We start from the raw sequence: 20,284 nt of genomic DNA, 5'->3' as shown, positions 1-20,284 counted from the left end.
TGGGTTGCAGAACCGAACCAGACAGTTATAGAGGTGCAAATGAATAATCAATAATTCCTCTGTAGAATTGGATCAGCAGCTCCTTGGGCAGTTTGAGCTTACTGAGTTGGCGCAGAAAGAACATTCTTTGTTGTCCTTTTTTAATGATGTTTTTGATGTTAGCTGTCCATTTGAGATTTTGCGATATGATAGAACCCAGAAATTTGAAGGTTTCTACTGTTGATACTGTGTTGTCAAGTATTGTGAGAGGTGGAAGTATGGAAGGGTTTCTCCTAAAGTCTACCACCATTTCTACGGTTTTGAGTGTGTTCAGTTCCAGATTGTTTTGGTTGCACCACAAGGCTAGTCGTTCGATCTCTGTCTATATGGATTCGTCATTGTCTCAAATGAGACCAATCACTGTTGTGTCATCTGAACTTCAGTAGCTTAACAAATGGATCATTGGAGATGCAGTCATTGGTATACAGAGAGAAGAGAAGTGGGAGAGCACACAGCCTTGGCGGGGCCCTGTGCTAATTGTACAGGTATTTGATGTGATCTTGCTTAGCTTCACCTGCTGCTTCCTGTTTGTTAGGAAGCTTGTGATCCACTTACAAGTCTGTTCCGGTACCTGTAGCTGGTTTAGCTTAGTTAGAAGAATGTCTGGAATGATGGTATTGAATGCTGAACTAAAGTCTACAAAAAGGACCCTTGCATAGGTCTTTGGAGACTCAATATGTTGTAGGATGTAGTGCAGAGCCATATTAACAGCATCATCTGTTGATCTATTTGCTCGGTATGCAAATTGCAAGGGGTCTAACAGCGGATCCGTGATGGATTTCAGGTAGGAAAGCACTAGCCTTTCAAAGGTTTTCATGACTACAGATGTTAGAGCAACTGGTCTGTAGTCATTCAGTTCCTTGATGGTGGGCTTCTTCGGCACTGGGATGATGGTAGAGCGTTTGAAGCAAGAAGGAACATAGCACATGAGGCGAGTCCTTTCCCATCCTGATGAGCAAACAAAATTGTATTGTTCATTGTTTGATCACTAGGATGAGAGAGATTTCGCCTCATGCCAAAACATGTACAGGTAGTGTCAACTCTGAAGCGAACCTGGCTTAAGCCATCTTCTCCTGCCTCACAGTTACCATGAAACCTGAGAAAGAAGAGGATGGGAGGAAGTAGATAGCCCAGCTTACAGTCAAAATAAAAAGTTTTTCTGTGGGAACCAAGGTCACCAAACTGGCTGGTGAAGGAGGAGAGGAGCCTGCAAGCCATATTCATTGGACAATGTGACTGATGACACTGGGAAGGGGGAAGTGTTAATCTTTTAATTATTTCTTTTTTAAAAGCATTTGTTTTTTCTTGTTGTACCATTGTTTCTATTGATCTCTAATTGGAGAGGCTAGACACAACAGATGTTGGTGTGGAGGGTGCTTTCCCCCAATTTTAGTTAACTCGTTTTTATTCCATCCTCCACTTCCCACCCCCAACCTACTGTTTCTTAATATCCTTTATCCTCTACAATCCTCTGCAGTTAATGTTATAGTTAATACCACCATATAATAACATACAATACCATATATCCTCTTAATTAATTCATCAATACACATTTACAATTTATCTCTTAAGTTTGTGTCAGCTTTATATAGCCTCCAGTATTAAATCCAATAAAAAAGAACAGTTCAAAATCAGCAGTGTTTTCCTCATTCAATGCCTCATCCAGAATATGTATATTGTTTTGCTCTTCTTCCTTCACCCCTCAAGCTGTTTTGTCAAATGATGATTATAATCCAAAATGGCCTACCAAGCACTAATCTCCTCAACAACCAAATAGTGCCACACAATATGGCTGTCCTTCCCTCTGTCAATTTTGGAGTTTCCTCAAATAAAGCAGAAAGACCTCCATCTCTCTGCGATCAATGAGTGGTCCCTCCTTTCTATGTACAATGTACTAACAATGACTATTCTTCTCTATTCTCTTCTGGAAAAAAAATTAAGTGCAGCAAACCTTTAAAACTGCTCCTTCATGTGTTCATTGGACCATTCTCTCTTGTACATTCTCTGGATATTAATTTACTTTTTTTATTATTATTATTTAATTTTGTCATAACAGTATACATAAACATTTGTCAAAAGTAAAAAAACATATCATGAAGAATATATATATATATATGTAAGTAAAGAATATGCATTAGCTATATTAATTTGATATAATAAAGGGAACAATAGGACAGGAACGGTAGGCACTTTTGTGCTCTTATGCACGCCCCTTATAGTCCTCTTAGGAATGGGGTGAGGTCAATGGTAGACAGTTTTTGGTTGAAGATTTTGGGATTTTGAGTAGAGACTATGGAGTCAGGTAATGAGTTCCAAGCATTAACAACTCTGTTGCAGAAGTCATATTTTCTGCAATCAAGTTTGAAGCGGTTGACATTAAGCTTGAATCTATTTTTTGCTCTTGTAATATTGCGATTGAAGCTGAAGTAGTCATTTACAGGAAGGATATTGCAATAGATGATTTTATGTGTTAAACACAGGTCATGTCGAAGTCTACGGAGTTGTAAGTTTTCTAATCCCAGGATTTCAAGTCTGGTGGTATAAGGTGTTCTGTTGTTTTCGGAGGAGTGAAGAACTCTTCTAGTAAAATATTTCTGGACGCGTTCTATTGTATTTATGTCAGAGATGTGGTATGGGTTCCAGACTGATGAGCTGTATTCAAGAATAGGTCTGGCAAATGTTTTGTATGCTCTAGTTAGTAGTGTAGAGTTTTTGGAAAAGAAGCTGCGTAAAATTAGGTTTACTACTTTTAGAGCCTTTTTTGCTATGTAGTTGCGGTGGGCTTTGGCATGTAGGTCATTTGATATGAGAACTCCAAGATCTTTGACAGGGTGAGGGTCGTCAGTAAGGTAATGACCATCAAGTTTGTACTTGTTGATAGGATTCTTTTTTCCAATATGTAAGACTGAGCATTTGCTGGTAGAGATTTGAAGTTGCCAAGTTTTAGACCAATCAGAAACTAAGTCGAGGTCTTCTTGAAGGGTAGAAATACTTCAATACCTGTTAGTGGTATTAAATAGTTTGACATCGTCAGCAAAGAGAACACAATAACTTGAGATGAGGTCACAGAGATCATTTATGTATAGTATGAAGAGTCCAAGAACACTACCTTGGGGAACGCCATTTTTGACAGAAACAGGATTTGATAGAGCATTGCCAATTTTGACCACTTGTTGTCTGTTTGACAGGAAGGCGTTTATCCAATTGTGAAGAGGTCCCGAAATGCCGTAGGATTTTAGTTTGAGGAGTAGTTTATCATGTACTACTGAATCAAAAGCTTTACAGAAGTCTATGTAGATTGCATCTATTGTTTTACCTTGATCAAGGTTGGTAGTCCATATGTTTTTGCAGTGGAGAAGTTGTAAGTTACAAGACAATTTTTTTCTGAAACCAAATTGTTTATTAGAGAGAAGATTGTTTGTTTCAAGGTGGAGTGTAATGGATTGGTTTATGATAGATTCCATTACTTTGCATAAGACGCAGCATAGAGAGATAGGTCTGTAATTTTCAACTAGGCTTGGATCTCCTTTTTTGAAGATGGGGATGACTGTGGCTAGAGACCAGAGTTTTGGAAGGGAACTAGTTTTGAAGGCTTTATTAAAGATTATGCTTAAGGGTTCAGCTATATTAATTGAAAGTTTTTTTAAAAGTATGCACATAGTCCATCTGATCCAATAGATAATGATGGTTTCAGGTTGCGAAGGGCTTTTTCAACATTATCTTTTGTGAAGTCTATATGTGTTAGGTCGTTGTTTTCTTCTGTGATGTTTATATGAGTTAAGTCGTTGTTAACATTTTTGGTACGATTGGGGAATGTTGGATATGAGCCATCACTGTTTACAAAGACTGAGCCGAAGAATGTGTTAAAGAGGTTTGCTTTAACTGTTTTGTCAGTACATTCTTTGCCGTTAGGTTCTTTTAGTGGTGGGATGGATCTTGTTTCTTTAAGTTTATTGTTCACAAAATTATAGAAAGCACGATTGGAATTAGTGCGTAAAAAGTCTTCTTCTTGTTTGGTGTGGTAAGTGTTACATTCTGTTTTAATTTGGTTGCAAATATTCTTGTAGCGGTTTTTGAAGTTTGCTACATAATCCTTTTTGGTTTTTTTCCAGAGGGATTTTTTTTTTGGATTGCAGCTTTTTTATTGATATGGGTAATTTGCTTTTCTTTTTTATTTTGGTGGTGATTTGTGGTACGTATAGTTTGATGATTTTATTGATTTCAGCTAGGAATACTTTGTAGTAGTCTTCTACAGTGATAAAGGTTGAGAATAGATTTTGCCAGTCAATAAATGAGAGATCATTGTTTATAAGGTCATAGTTCGCTTTTTCAAAATTGTAGTTTTAACCTTTCTAACCTTTCTTTCACTCTGTATATTTTAAAAAACAATTTAGTCTTTAGTCTTTAGACATATTTAGTCTTTAGTCTTTAGACAGATGTAAAATACATTTATAATCCATAAAAACATATGAAAATTGCAGAAGAGATTAATGAACAGCTCTTAAATTACATACAATCAACTTGCGAGCTAATTGAGGTATTGTCAGTCTTTGCCAGGGAGTATTTATCCAAGAAGGAAAATAGTAAAAGCTGACGTATTTGTTTACCTGAAGTGCAGCTCACTCATGTTTTCTTGATGTATAAAGGAAACTCCCTCTGATAACTGAGGTTAAAGATCCACATCGTTCCATAGAAAATGCTAAAGGAAGGACAAAGGGTGGGGAAAGTAATGCAATGCAGGGTTTTCTGTTTTTTCTAGAGATCTATCCTTCATCTGCATCATAAACGCTGCCAAGATTTGTGAAAGCAAGTGTTGCAAGATAAGACTTTCAACATAGTTTTCTCCTGTACTTTTCCAAGGAAATTCTATTATTTCCTCATTTCTCTGTTTACAGAACTAGTAGGCATTGCTATAAATACAAGAATGGCTAAACCCCCAGCCTAGCTCAAAGACCTAGTTAAAGGACAGGAAACTAGGTTCCCTGAGGCAAGATGACAACTTGGATTGGTTTTTGCTTCCTATTCCTGATTGCTCTGTCTGCAGAGAGGGGACTATCCACACAGGAGGAGACAGAAACCAGCTGCTGTGCACGTGAGTCTCAATTGGTCCTTTCTGGGGTGAGCCAGTTCAGTAAGATAGATTGGTCTAGAGAGCTTCTCCCATAACCACAGGGCACTTCATCACCAGTAGGAACTCCATCTCCCCTCTCATTTCACCTTCCAGCCCCTGGGACTTCCCCTCTCTTAAGGGAAGGTGCTGTTTGGCTTCTTTGCCACACTTCCAGGCTAAGATTAATTCTGTTATTTGTTCCTCATTGTGAAACCCAAAGACAACAATGTGGGGAAGGCATTGTCTAGTAATCAATTTCTGCTTGGTTATTGGCCAGAGGGAGGAATGGATGTTCAAGGAGCAAAGTTGTTAGACCCACAGAAGGAGCTGCAGTGAAATTACAACTGTTCTAGAAGGGTTTAATAGATGCGGAAAGAAATAGTGGAGTTTGTCTTTGCCAAAAAGTGTGTAAGGTAATCAACTAGAATATTTGAAAGAAAAATGTGTACGTGTTAGGTATCCTATACATATCATTGTTCTCCTGCCCCTCTCATCCTTCCTCTTGCAGTTCAAAAAAATGCAAGTTGGCTCAGTAAAAAAATAAGAGTGAACTTGTCCAGAATTCCCCATAATAGAAATCCAATATTATCCGCTTTATCATCCTGGGTTTTTTGTTTTTTTGTTTTTTTTAATTTGAATTTATATCCCGCCCTGCTCCAAAGACTCTGGGCGGCTTACATTGTGTTAAGCAATAGTCTTCATCCATTTGTATATTATATTATATTATATTATATTATATTATATTATATTATATTATATTATATTATATTATATTATATTATATTATATTATATTATATTATATTATATTATATTATATTATATTATATTATATTATATTATATTATAACTTTTATTGCCCCCAACAATCTGGGTCCTCATTTTACCTACCTTATAAAGGATGGAAGGCTGAGTCAACCTTGGGCCTGGTGGGACTTTAACTTGCAGTAATTTGCAAGCAGCTGTGTTAATAACAGACTGCTTAGTCTGTTGAGCCACCAGTTTTTTAGCATCCAAGCTAGGGCCACTGTGTGACTTGTCAGACTCTGATGAAAACCTTCTTGCTTCTGTCTAGTTTCTCACTCTGTTTATACTCTTTCTTCTATTTCAGAGCTGAAGAACTTAGCACAATGTGGGAGTGACAGGATTGTTCTCCAGGGCCAGGCAGGGATACCTGGAATTCCAGGGGTACCAGGAACAAATGGTCTTTCCGGGGCCAAGGGTGAGCCAGGACCTCAGGGCCCCCCAGGTAAGTTGATGCCTACTTCTGTTGTCAAGGAGTTCCAGCAGCTTATTTGCTCTGTTATTAGGAAACTCATAGCCTGGACAGTCTAGACTCTAGAAAGGTGTTGGAGAAAGCATCATCAAGGTTACTTGGCAGAGGAATGAAAATCATGCCCTGCCCCTCAAATTCCAGTTAGGAAGGGAGGGTGCTGTACTAGCAAGGTTGCATTTCAGGTCAGGAAGAGGATTTTAAAAATGCTGATGGTTGTACAATAGAAACAGTTGGGAATGCCTCTGTAATTGGAACTTCTTGTTCTTTTTTAGGGAGGATGGATTGTATCATTTTGTTAAAAGAACTATTCTTATGCCCATCATCTTTCTTCCTTTCCAGGGATCAGTCAGTTCTTTCCTAGCAAGGTGTTATGGTCTTTGCAGTGCTTGAGAAAGATGAGGAAAACCTGAAAAAACAATCAGAATAGTTATACGTTCTTCCATTATGTGGAAAGTGTATAGGTAGTTCTCCTGTTTATCGAAGGGTTGTTGCCCCCTTTTTGAAAACTGAGGGATAAAAGCCTCTTGCTTTTTACAAAGACAAGATTTGCAAAGCTCTTGGTATATTCCAGGTGTTCTTTTAAGGAGCTTTGTTCTGTTCTCCTTAGGTGAAAAGGGCTCTGCTGGGATACCTGGAAAAGCTGGACCAAAGGGAGACAAAGGAGACAAAGGTAATGTATCTCCAGAGATCCATTTTTTAATGAGGGAGATATATGAAAATCCTAAAGCCTCCTGGCCTCCAAACAAATATTCTTACTGAAGCTTCTAATTTGGTGATCACTCTGTAAGACAAGTTCTTTGCAGGTGTATTTTCTACAGGTCTCTTCCTCTAGGCAAGAAAATAGATAACGAACTTGCATAAAAAAGGGTGTTGTTGTATAGATAGTCCTCGACGTATGATCATAATTGAGACCAAAATTTCCATTGCTAAGCAAGACAGTTGTTAAGTGAGTTTTGCCCCATTTTATGACTTTGTTGCAGTTGTTATAAGTTAGTATGATGATTCTTAGGTAAATCTAACTTCCCCAATGGCTTTTGATTGTCAGAAAGTTGCCAAGGTGATGACAGACTCTGGGACACTGCAGCCATTATAAATATGAGCCAATTACCAAGCTTCCGAATTTTGATCATGTGAATGCAGAGATGCTGCAACAGTTGTCATAAGTCATAAGCAGGGGTGGGTTCTACTTACCTTTACTCTCAGTTCACAATGGAAGCATGCATGCACTTACACTTCTGTGCATGCACAGAAGCTTCTGCACATGTGCAGATCGTCAATTATGACATCCGGTTGGTTGGGCGGAGCCTCCCACAGCTTTTACTACCAGTTCTATAGAACCGCACAGAACCGGGAGCAACCCACCACTGGTCATAAGTCACTTTTTTCAGTGCTGTTGTAACTCAGAATGGTCATTAAATGAATGGTTGTAAGTTGAGGAGAAACTGTGAAATAGTTCTCATCTTCATATTTCCTTTTACTTGGAGCCCTGAGTCTGTTCAGCTCAAAAGCATTTTTTTTTCCTATTTCCACAGGGGAACCCTGCCGCTTAGAAGGCTGTCAACGGGAAGGTATGTCTAAGCATTCTCCCCTTGCTTTTTCAATCACTTCAAACTTCTCCAGATAATTGGCACAAATGCCATCAGCTTGATTTTATCTTTGTTTTGATCTCCCTTTGTTTGACCTTTATCACTCAGGATAATAAATGCAAAACTGCCTGAACAGGCTAGAATGGATGTTTGGAATAGTACAAATTGTCTGATCACAGTTTAAGGATCATTGTGATTTATTTCATCTGCACATATCAGCTTCCCCACAACTTGTGTCTTCTAAGAATGTTAGACTCTATCTCCAATAATCCCTGCCCCGATAATCAATGACTCTACTTTGGAGAACCTGCTAAATATTCAAATACTAGAATGGAATAACAGAGTTGGAAGGGACCTTGGAGGCCTTCTAGTCCAACCCACTGCCCAGGAGGAAACCCTACACCACTTCAGATAAATGGTTATCCAACATTTTCTTAAAAATTTCCAGTGTTGGAGCATTCACAACTTCTGCAGGAAAGTTGTTCCACTAATTAATTATTCTAATTGTCAGGAAATTTCTCCTTAGTTTTAAGTTGCTTCTCTCCTTGATTAGTTTCCACCCATTGCTTCTTGTCCTGCCTTCAGGTGCTTTGGAGAATAGCTTGACTCCCTCTTCTTTGTGGCAACCCTGAGATATTGGAACACTGCTATCATGTCTCCCCTAGTCCTTCTTTTCATTAATCTAGACATACCCAGTTCCTGCAACCATTCTTCATGTTTTAGTCCCCTAATCGTCTTTTTTGCTCTTCTCTGCACTCTTTATAGTGTATGTTTTATTCAGGACTTGAAGGATCTACCTATACCTATATGCTGTAAGCCACTCAGAGTCGTTGGATATAAGATGGATGGCATATAAAATTTATAAGTAAATAAGTAAATAAATATTTTCTTTAATTTTTAAATTATTATTGCATACCAATGTGTATCCATTCTCCTACAATAGGCATTATTGAACTTCTTACATAGAAGTTCTATGTAAGAAAGGGCCGGGATAGCTCAGGCAATAGAGAAGCCTGTTATTAGAACACAGAGCCTGCAATTACTGCAAGTTCGAGCCCGGCCCAAGGTTGACTCAGCCTTCCACCCTTTATAAGGTAGGTAAAATGAGGACCCAGATTGTTGGGGGGGCAATAAGTTGACTTTGTAAAAAAAATATACAAATAGAATGACACTATTGCCTTATACATTGTAAGCCGCCCTGAGTCTTCGGAGAAGGGCGGGGTATAAATGTAAACAACAAAAAAAAGTTCTTGCATAGAAACCTGTAATTATCCCACCACATATATTTTCAGAACAGGGAGAATCTGAACTGATCCACACATTTCTCTCCCCCCACCCCGCACCCCACTTCTTCTCTCAGAGGGAAGAGCCAGAAACTGCAAGGAGCTCCATGAACAAGGAGAGACCCTCACTGGCTGGTACACCATCTATCCAATCACAGGGAAAGAGATGGTGGTTTTCTGTGACATGGAAGTAGATGGAGGGGGCTGGTTGGTAAGTAAGAGATGTTTGCTTCCAACATAATGAAAGCAGGAAAATACCTTTTAATGCATTAGTTATTCAAAGGCTAACTCAGTTTTTTCCAACCTGGTTCTCTCTAGATCTGTTGGGGTGACAGTATCTAGGATTCCCAGCTGTTGCCCTGCTGGCTGAGAATTACTACGCAAGAGTTGCTGTCTAGCATAGCTGGAGGGGGTTAGGTTAGAGAGCCTTTGTACAGAGCACAGAATACAGAATAACGGAGTTGGAAGTGACCATGGAGGGCTTCTAATCCAACTGTCTGCTCAAGCAGGGGGCCCTGTGCCATTCCAGATAAATGGCTGTCCAGACTTTCTTAAAAATCTCTGGTGATGGAGCACCAACAACTTCTGGAAGCAAGTTGTTCTCACTGACAGGAAATTTCCCCTTAGTTCTAGCTGGGATCTCTCTTTGATAACTTTCCATCTGTTACTTCTTTTTTTTTTTTTATTCAAAAAGTTTTACAAATTTTTTTTCCCCCTTTCCCCTCCTCCCCTCCCTTCACAACCCCCTCCCCGACTTCCCGGAACGAGCACAAGGTATAGTTAAAAATAAAACAAACATATGCTAAAAATTTTCATCCCAACTTAATTGTACCCTACAATCATCAACTCCTAACTTCCCCCAAAAGCAATCAAAAATAATACATCATAATCATTCAAAAACAGTCTGATAACTCTTAGTCTGATATCTACGTTGAATATAGTCAATCCATTTTTTCCATTCCTTTAAGTATCTTTCTTGCGTATTGTCTTTCAAAAGGCTGATATCTTCGCCATCTCAGCCAAATTGGCAACTTTCAATATCCATTCTTCTATTGTTGGTACTTCTTTTTTTTTTATTCAAAAGTTTTACAAATTTTTTCCCCTTTCCCCTCCTCCCCTCCCTTCACAACCCCCTCCCCGACTTCCCGGAACGAGCACAAGGTATAGTTAAAAATAAAACAAACATATGCTAAAAATTTTCATCCCAACTTAATTATACCCTACAATCATCAATTCCTAACTTCCCCAAAAGCAATCAAAATAATACATCATAATCATTCAAAACAGTCTGATAACTCTTAGTCTGATATCTACGTTGAATATAGTCAATCCATTTTTCCATTCCTTTAAGTATCTTTCTTGCGTATTGTCTTTCAAAAGGCTGATATCTTCGCCATCTCAGCCAAATTGGCAACTTTCAATATCCATTCTTCTATTGTTGGTACTTCTTTTTCTTCCAATATTGTCCTATTAGTAATCTTGCTGCAGTTATTAGATTTAAAATCAATTTAGTCTCAATTACTGTACAATCCGTAATAATTCCCAACAAGAAAAATTGCGGCAGGAACTTTATCTTCTTTTTCAGAACATTTTGTAAAATCCACCAAATTTTTATCCAAAAGGCCTTTATGTCCTTACAAGTCCACCAAATGTGAAAATATGTAGCGTCATCACAATTACATCTCCAACATTTTGCTTGCATTTCTGGATACATACACGATAATTTTTTAGGATCTAGATGCCATCTATAAAACATTTTATAAAATTTTCCTCAGATTCTGTGCCTGCGTGAATTTAACATTTCTAACCCAAATTTTTTCCCACGTTTCCAATAATATTGGCTCCTGAAAATTTTGTGCCCACTTTATCATACAGTCCTTTACCAAATTCCTTTCAGAATCTATTTCAAGTAACACATTATACAATCTCTTTATATGCTCCTGAGACTGATTTCTAATTTGCTTTACCAAATTTCCCTCGTTCTGCTCTATACCAATTTTCTGATCTCCCTTCCATCTAGCACGTAGTTGCTCATATTGAAACCAAGTATAATTTTTCCCTTCCTCTCTTAATACTTGCAGAGATTTTAACTGCAAATTACCTCTTTCAGTATACAAAAGATCTTTATATGTAATCATTTCCTGATTCTGTTCTATGTTTATATTTTCTACTGTATGTCTAGGACTTGCCCATATAGGAACCTTATAATTTAATTTATAAGAGTATTTTTCCAAACACATGAAGGGCATTTCTTAGCACATGATTTTTAAAGGCCTTATCCACTTTTTTGTCATAAATTAAATATGCATGCCATCCATATAGCAAATCATAACCTTCTATATTCAAAATTCTGTCCTCTGTTAAATTAAACCAATCACTTATTGCAGAGAGAGCAGCTGCTTCATAATATAATTTAAAATTAGGCATTTTATAACCTCCCCTTTCTCGAGAATCTTGAATTATTTTCATTTTAACCCTAGCTTTTTTACCTTCCCATATAAATTTGTTAATTCCCTTCTGCCATTCCTCAAGATTCTTATCTTTCTTAATTATTGGTATCATCTGAAAGAGGAATAAAAATCTAGGTAAAACATTCATTTTAATAGCAGCAATTCTCCCCAGCAAAGATAATTGCAATTTTTCCAAACAATCAACTCCTTCTGAACTTTTGCCATAAAACCTCATAGTTATTCTTATACAATTTCACATTTGACGTAATATAAACCCTAAGTACTTAACCTTCTTTACAATTTCAAATCCTGTTACTTCCTCTAGTTTTTCTTTCTGTTGTCTGGCCATATTTTTATTATCACTTTTGTCTTTTCTGATTTACCTTAAACCCTGAGACATTCCCATATTGATCAATTATTTCAACAAAGATTTACTAGAATTTATAGGGTTTGTTAAAGTAATCACCAAATCATCTGCAAAAGCTCTTAACTTATATTCATACTGTCTAACTCTAATTCCCTCTATCTCCTTTACTTCTCGTATTTTATCCAATAATGGTTCTAGAGTTAAAATAAACAATAATGGTGATAAAGGACATCCCTGTCTTGTTCCTTTCGCAATCTTAAAAGGTTCTGTTAAGCTACCATTGATTATAATCTGTGCTGTTTGCTCTCCATAAATTGCCTTAATTATTCTTAAAAAACCATCTCCAAATTGCATCTTTTCTATTAATTTAAATAAAAATTCCCAATGCAATCGATCAAAAGCTTTCTCTGCATCGAGAAAAATAAATGCTGCTGGAATAAAATTTTTCTTTTCTAAGTACTCCAATAAATTAACAATCTGCCTAACATTATTCCTCATCTGTCTCCCTTTTATAAATCCAGATTGATCATTATGAATTCTTCTGCAGAATCAACATTAATCTATTAGCTATTATTTTAACAAAAATCTTATAATCATTATTTAAAAGTGAGATTGGCCTATAATTCCCAGGTTTAGAACAATCCTGTTCCTCTTTTGGTATCAATGAAATAAAAGAGGTTCTCCATGAGGGGGGAATTCCCCCTCCTAGTTGTATCTGATTAAATAATTCCTTAAGTGGACCTAACATCTCATCCTGTAAATTCCTATAATAACTAACTGTAAGCCCATCCGTACCAGGAGTTTTCCCCATTTTTAATTGTTTAATTACCAAAATAATTTCTTCCGAAGTTATAGGCCGATTCAGTTCATCCGTTTGTTCTAAAGTTAAATTTTTAACCTTATATTCCTTCAAATAATTATCAATATCCCTATTCAATATATTATCTTTAAGATATAAATTTGTATAATATTCTAAAAAAGCTTTTTTAATTTTATCCTGTTGATATCTCTCTTTACCTTTATATTCTATTTTTTCTATAGTACGTTGTTTTGTCTTTTCCTTAAAGTATATGCTAACCACCTACCAGGTCTATTTGCATTACAAAAGTATTATGTTTGGCATATTGTATATTTGTTGCCACCTGATCAGCCATTATCATATTAAATTGATTCTGTAGTAACTTTATTGCATCTTTAAGTTTTTGATCATGTGGATTATGTATTAATAATTGTTGTTTCTTATAAATTTCCTCTTCTAAATACCTACGCTGTCTTTGTTGCTTATTTCTCTGTCTATTATTAAGATATATTAATACACCTCTCATAAAAGCTTTACTGGAGTCCCAAACCATTTCTATCGATGTTTCATTATTCAAATTATAATCAAAAAATTCTTTCATCTGCTTTTTACATTGATTTACATTATCCTGATATCTAAACAAATTTTCATTTAATCTCCAAGTTCTTCTACCCTCTTTTCCATATTGCAATTCCATCCAAACAGGACTATGATCAGACAAACATCTTGGAAATATCTTAGTTTTCTTCACCCTAAAAAGCAAATCATTAGAAATTAAAATAAAATCAATACGTGAGAAGGATTGATGCCTATCAGAAAAAAGTATAGTCTCTTTCCTCCAAATTCGCAGTCTCCATACATCTCTTAACTCAAAATCTTCTATCATATCAAAAAAGGATTTAGGCAGCTTTGCATGTGCAGGTATCTTCTTGGAAGAAATTCTTTTGTCCTTTCGTGTATCTATTACTCCATTCCAATCTCCCAATATAATACACGATTTATAATCCCATAGAATCAACTTATCATATAACATTCTATAAAAATTTTCTTGTTGCTGGTTGGGTGCATATATACCAAGCAAGAGAGTCCTTTTTGTTTCTATTGTAAGTTCAATAGCAATATATCTTCCATGAATATCTGCCTCTATTAACTTGGCTGGTATATCTTTTCTTAAATAAACCACTATGCCATGTTTTTTCTCCAAAGCTGAAGCAACAAAATGTTTACCTAACTTTGAGTTTATTAGGTACTTTTGATCTGATAATTTAATATGCGTTTCTTGTAAGCAAATAACATCATTTTTAAATTGTTTCAAATAATGAAATATTTTCTTCTCTTCTGAGCTGAGTTCAAACCATTGACATTCCAAGTCAAGATTTTATTTGCCATTACTGGGCTGCTGAAGCCTTTGAGCAATCAACTGAAGATCGTCCTCCGTATCTTCGGCCGTGCTCCTCCCACCGCTTCTGTAGCAGAATCCTGAACTTTACTTTGAGTTTGTTGCTCCTTTTCTTTACGCTTAAGGGCTCCCTCGTCAGTCTTTGTTCTTGTGGTTGTTCCTCTGATGGTAACATCACTGGAATCACCTCAGCTTCCACACCCATTTGAGTCTCTTGAATTCTTTTTTCTATTATTTCTATTTCAAATTTCAGCACTGTAGAAAGAAAATCTTTGGCCTTAAGCACTGTGTCAATACGATATCTCCTTCCTTGATAATACACTGTCAAGCCAACTGGAACCTCCCATCTAAATTGAATCTGGTATTTCTTAAGTTCTTGTGTAAAAAATGTAAAGTCCTTTCTATCCCTTAACATCTTGGGAGGAATCTCTTCAAAACCTTCAACTCCTGTTCCCCTATTTTCAAGTTTTTCTGAAAAGCAACTTGCAAAATTTGATTCCTCACTGTTCTTTTCAAAAAATAAACCACAATGTCTCTAGGAAGTTTCTTTTGCCTAGCAATCCAAGAATTAACTCTATAAATTTTGTCAATTTGATAAGCAACCTCTTGTGGATCAAGTTCAATAAATTCAGCCAGAGCTTCTGATAAAAAATTTTTTAAATCTTCCCCTTTCTCCTCATTCAAACCCCTAATTCTCAGAGCTCCTTCCATCATTCTATACTGCATCACCACCACTTGATCTTCATTTTTATCCAATTTGATTTGCATTCCCCCCATTCTATTTTCTATTTGTTGATTTGACTGAACAATTTCTTGCACCTCCTCCTCCACCACCTCCAGTCTTTTTGCCAAACCTTGAAAAGCCATCAAGATATCTTCTCTTATTTTTTTATTATTCTCTTTTATTTCTTCTCTTATTTTCTCATTATTATCCATAATCTCCTTAAACCTTTCTTCAAACACTTTCCCTTGCTCTTTAATCAGATCTTCTAAAGCTGGTTCAGAACCCCTTCTGTCCCCAGTCTTAGGTGGTTTAGTAGCCATTTCAGTTTTAAAATTCCCATCTGTTACTTCTTGTCTTGCTCTCAGGTGCTTTGGAAGAAATTTATTTATTTTATTTATTTATTTTGTCACACAGTATATATAAGCATAAGCATGTAATAACTATACAATATATAAGCATATATATAAGTATGAATATGTAATAACTATATTAATTGGATATAATGAAAGAAAACAATAGGACAGGAAGGGTAGGCACGCTTATGCTCTTATGGACGCCCCTTACAGACCTCTTAGGAATGGGGTGAGGTCATTATAAGTTATAAAAATCTCCTTTCTACCTGCCTGAAGCAGAGTTCAGGAGACCTTAGGTTGCCCCTTCCTCAGCAGGAACCCTAACCCCACAAGCTCTGCAAAGAAGAGAAGGCAATCCTTATTCTAGAGGAAAAATAGGCAATCCTATGCCACCTCAGTTTTTCTTTATTCCTTTCTTTTGCTCCAGATGTGAGGCAGGCAAAATTGGCCTTTCATACTGCATTTTAGGTACAGACAACATGGGTAGTGGTGCTTCCAAACAACTTTTTAATTATGCAGTCACCCTGCCAAAAAGCTTCACTTTTAAAGCAGTAGCCTAGTAAGAACCTACTAAGCCAGGACGAGAGACCGAAGTGGAAATGGTATAATATTAAGAAAGCAGATTCTCTCTCTCAACCAGGTCTTCCAGAGGCGGCAGGATGGCTCTGTCAATTTCTACCGTAACTGGGAATCATACAAGAAAGGATTTGGGAGGCAAGGATCAGAATTCTGGTTGGGCAATGATAAGATCCATCTTCTCACCAGCTCTGGTAAGCCCAAAATCTCCTCTTCTACCTGAGGCTCAGTTTGATAAATTAAATACTTTTATTTGGATAATGCTCATCATTATCAGAATTAATTTACAAGAAAAGATGAATATCAGTCCTTTCAGATTCTGTCTCTAATATTACCAGAGACTCTTTTTTCATCACAGGGACACATGTATAAAGACTCTGATCTGTTCTTGTTGGTTCATAAGACTTACCTTCCATTTCCTTCCATAAAGATTAATGGTAATTCCAAATTCATAAATGAAATCTGAAGAAAATAAACTTTTTTTCTCTTATTTGCAAATTTTCTCAAAGCTTTATGTAGCATGGTTCCTCCGAGACAGTTGGTAACTAACTACCTTACTCGCCCTATATAGGTGAACAGTTATTTAAAATATTGACTTTGTGAAGCAAAAGAAAAAGTGGCAACGCATGGATGACTTTCTGGCTAATTGTGCAAAATGACCTGACAAAATTTATGACTTTCTGACAGTGGTTTAATTTTCCTGGGCCAACTCTTATGCTCCTGTAATTTTGTTCCTCCATGTTGTTAGTTCTCATTGCTTTTCCACTGTGAGCCATATCTATTGACAAGCAATGATAACTAACCTTTTATGAATCGTGGTAGCCCTGTGGTTATGTCCTTGTGGAATGAAAGTCTACTACAATGATCAATATGCTTCCTTTCAAGGATTTCTGTATCTCTAGTATCCATTCTCTAATAACATCTATCCTTTGGTGTTTAGGAACACAGCAATTGCGAATTGATATGGAAGATTTCAACGGTTCCACGACCTTTGCAACATATTCCAGTTTCAGAATTGCAAATGAAAGTGAAAACTATAAGCTACAATTGGGCTCCTATTTGGATGGCAACATGGGTGAGTAATAGAGAGGCTGCTTCTTCATTTGAGTATCTTGGTACAGAATAGATGATAAAACACAATTATCTTAAGACAGTTAAAAATCTGCCATATGCAGCAGGTGTTTTTCTGAAGGCTTTTAGCCAAGTCACACGAGCTTCAGGGCACCATATGAATATAAAAAAAAACCTTTCTTATGGTTTTGCCTTCCACTTCTATTCATAAGAAATGTATTGTTTTTTATAGTGAATATTAGAATTACCAGTATTACTAATGGTGAAAAAATGCATTATTTCTCTACCGTTGCAAGTAATATTACATTTGATGCATTTCTGTCATCCTTTAAACAAATCAAGTGTCCTTCTTTTGAAACAATTATGTCTGTTTATATGAAGCTATCAGAATATGTACACATAGTCCTCATTTAGCAGTCATAAGTTGGACCAGCAATTCAGTTGTTAAACAAAGCAGTCACTAAGTAAAACTATAACTGTGCTTATGATCTTACTTTAGCTTTCCTTTGCTTTAGAAGACCTACAAAATCATAAATGTGGGCTTTGGTCACGAAACTACTTTTTCATCTCTATTGTAACTGTGAATGGTTGCTGTCTGAGACAATTGCTAAACCAAGACTAATTGTATTGCCTGCTCTGACCTTTTATGAGCTGTGGTGGCGCAGTTGTTAGAATGTAGTACTGCAGGCTAATTCTCCTGACTGCTAGCTGCCAGCAGTTGGGCAGTTCAATTCTAACCAGCTCAAGGTTGATCAGCCTTCCATTCTTCTGAGGTTGGTAAAATGAGGATCCAGATTGTTGATTTTATGCCTAAGGTGTGGGTAGCACTCTGTTTCTTGGTTTCCAAGCCTGGTGCCTTAAGCTCCATGCAAAACTGGCTATCTGGCCTGAAGCAGAAATTATTTTCTGTTAGAAGATCGATCCATTCATATATCTATGAAAGGACCTAAATTTGTTTTGTTGACTTTGCCACCAGGAAGAAAAAGCATTGAATTTGGCCTTAGGGTTGCCTTTCTATTATTTTGTGATATTTTATTTCATACTGCTAACTGTGCCATGTGTGGTATATTTTTGATTCTTTCTCATTTTTTAAATCTTTAATAATGAATGAATAAATAAGCTCCAGAACTGCATCTAGAATTTTAAACATATATAATTTGTATATATAATATAATAACTTACATATCTCTCATATACTGTAATAGTGTGTGGTAATCTTATTACATTGTTCTATGTCGGTTGGTAGGAAGTCTAGCTGTGTTTTTAAACCATGGTTGATAGCTTGGCATATAACATGATTTGTCAGGCTTTATTTAATAAATCATGGTTAAGCAAACAATGGTATAAGGAATTCTGACCTGGTAAGGTGATAGACTGAGTAGGGAATTTCTGCATATAAGTTATGCATTCTATTATTTTTGATTTCCTGCTGAATTCTTACTAGCAGAGAATATGCATATTTCACTGTTTTAGCACTGTGACTGAAAGCAAGAATACAGTATATCACTGACTTTCTCCTCTGATTATCTTCATTCAGGGGATTCTTTCTCAGGACATAAAGGCCTGGCATTCTCTACAAAAGACAAAGACAATGATACTCATGAACCCGGAAGTTGTGCTGTGAGTTACAAGGGAGGTTGGTGGTATGGTGTCTGCCACTCTTCCAACCTGAATGGACTGTATCACAAAGGGGAACATAAGTCTTTTGCTGATGGCATCAACTGGTATGCTGGGAAGGGGTACCATTATTCTTACAAATATGTCGATATGAAAATTAGACCTCAATAGGTGAAATATCAGTATATTCTGAATTGTTCAACTGACTTGCTGAATGGACTTATTAGCATGTGAATATCCTCCTGAATTCTGTTCCTGAAAAAAAAAAACTAAATAGTGGCTATTGAAACAATGTATATACATATGTAAACACCTAGCCTGAAGATGACGAATGGGATTTCGTCGAAATGTCGCCAAGACACTTCCAATTTTACGCGGGAGAAAACCCGAATAACCAAAGACCTACACACACACACACACACACACACACAAACACACACACACAAACACACACACACACACACACACACACACACACACACACACACACACACATATATATATATATATATATATATATATATATATATATATATATATGTTTTCTGAGGTTTTCGTATGCTCCCAGAAGCTCCCAGAAGCACGAAGCTGAAGCCTGAAGATGATGAATGAGACTTCGTCGAAACGTCGCCAAGACACTTCCAATTTTACGCGGGAGAAAACCCGAATAACCAAAGACCTACATATATATATATATATATATATATATTTGTTTTCTGAGGTTTTCACGGGTGTTTGTATATAGGTCTTTATTCGGGTTTCTCAGCGTAAAATTGGAAGTGTCTTGGGGGCATGACGTCTCATTCGTCATCTTCAGGCTTCAGTGCTTCTGGGAGCAAAGCACGAAGCTCCCAGAAGCACGAAGCTGAAGCCTGAAGATGACGAATGAGACTTTGTTGAAATGTCGCCAAGACACTTCCAATTTTACGCGGGAGAAAACCCGAATAACTAAAGACCTACATATATATGTATGTATGTATGTATGTATGTATGTATGTATGTATGTATATGTATAAATATCAATAAATTGAGGGGGTGACTTCATTTGGGAATTAAAGGTATCATAAAGGAAAAGGCTAGTTTGAGGATGGAGGATACCCAGCTTTCTCTTGCATGAGAATTTAGCATCTTCAGTTTGGGATGTTATCCACTGTTATCTTATGGAAGGCCACTAGCCTAATAAATTTTGATTGAATGTCTAGAATCCTCACACTATAAATGCAAAGCAGTTATTCTGATTACTGTATCTTCTCTGAATGTATCGGGTATTCCAGAAAGACCTTAAAACATTGACATAACCTTTCAATTATATGAAATATTTAGTACTCTTACAAAATCTTCCCATTCCTGAGGTTGTGGCATGAAGCTGCCTCATATCACCATAAAACTGAGAGCCAAAGAATTCATGGCCATCATTGACCCACTAGAGTTGATGAACTGACTGTGCGAGGCTTTGCAACCTGAGGATGTCACTTCGAACTAATTGGAAAGAAGGGAAAATGTTGCATGGAAGGAACCTTGACAGAGTTTCTCCAAACATAGATATCACCCGAGAGAGATGCATTTTAATGGAAATAGTTAAACCAACAATCTGTGAACAGATTTTTCTTTCCTTTCAGAATATTTTATTTTTCA

At 36.6% G+C, this 20,284-nt stretch overlaps 1 protein-coding gene across 1 annotated transcript in view; it reads left to right on the top strand.

The window, feature by feature from the left end:
* The first annotated feature begins 4,933 nt into the window (after positions 1–4,933).
* Positions 4,934–20,284, top strand: part of LOC131185837 (uncharacterized) — a 37,358-nt gene continuing 22,007 nt past the window's right edge. Inside the window, exons 1-8 of the mRNA XM_058158786.1 lie at positions 4,934–5,131; positions 6,260–6,397; positions 7,032–7,094; positions 7,957–7,992; positions 9,371–9,504; positions 16,026–16,155; positions 16,902–17,036; positions 18,570–18,810. Of these exons, the coding sequence (XP_058014769.1) occupies positions 5,032–5,131; positions 6,260–6,397; positions 7,032–7,094; positions 7,957–7,992; positions 9,371–9,504; positions 16,026–16,155; positions 16,902–17,036; positions 18,570–18,810 (977 nt within the window). The 5' untranslated portion in view covers positions 4,934–5,031. The remainder of the gene's footprint in view (positions 5,132–6,259; positions 6,398–7,031; positions 7,095–7,956; positions 7,993–9,370; positions 9,505–16,025; positions 16,156–16,901; positions 17,037–18,569; positions 18,811–20,284) is intronic.

The sequence above is a fragment of the Ahaetulla prasina genome, chromosome 1 (genome assembly GCF_028640845.1).
Source record: "Ahaetulla prasina isolate Xishuangbanna chromosome 1, ASM2864084v1, whole genome shotgun sequence".
NCBI classification, from domain to species: Eukaryota; Metazoa; Chordata; class Lepidosauria; order Squamata; family Colubridae; genus Ahaetulla; species Ahaetulla prasina.
The sequence above is the reverse complement of the archived record's forward strand: the minus strand, read 5'-3'. Positions and strand labels throughout refer to the sequence as shown.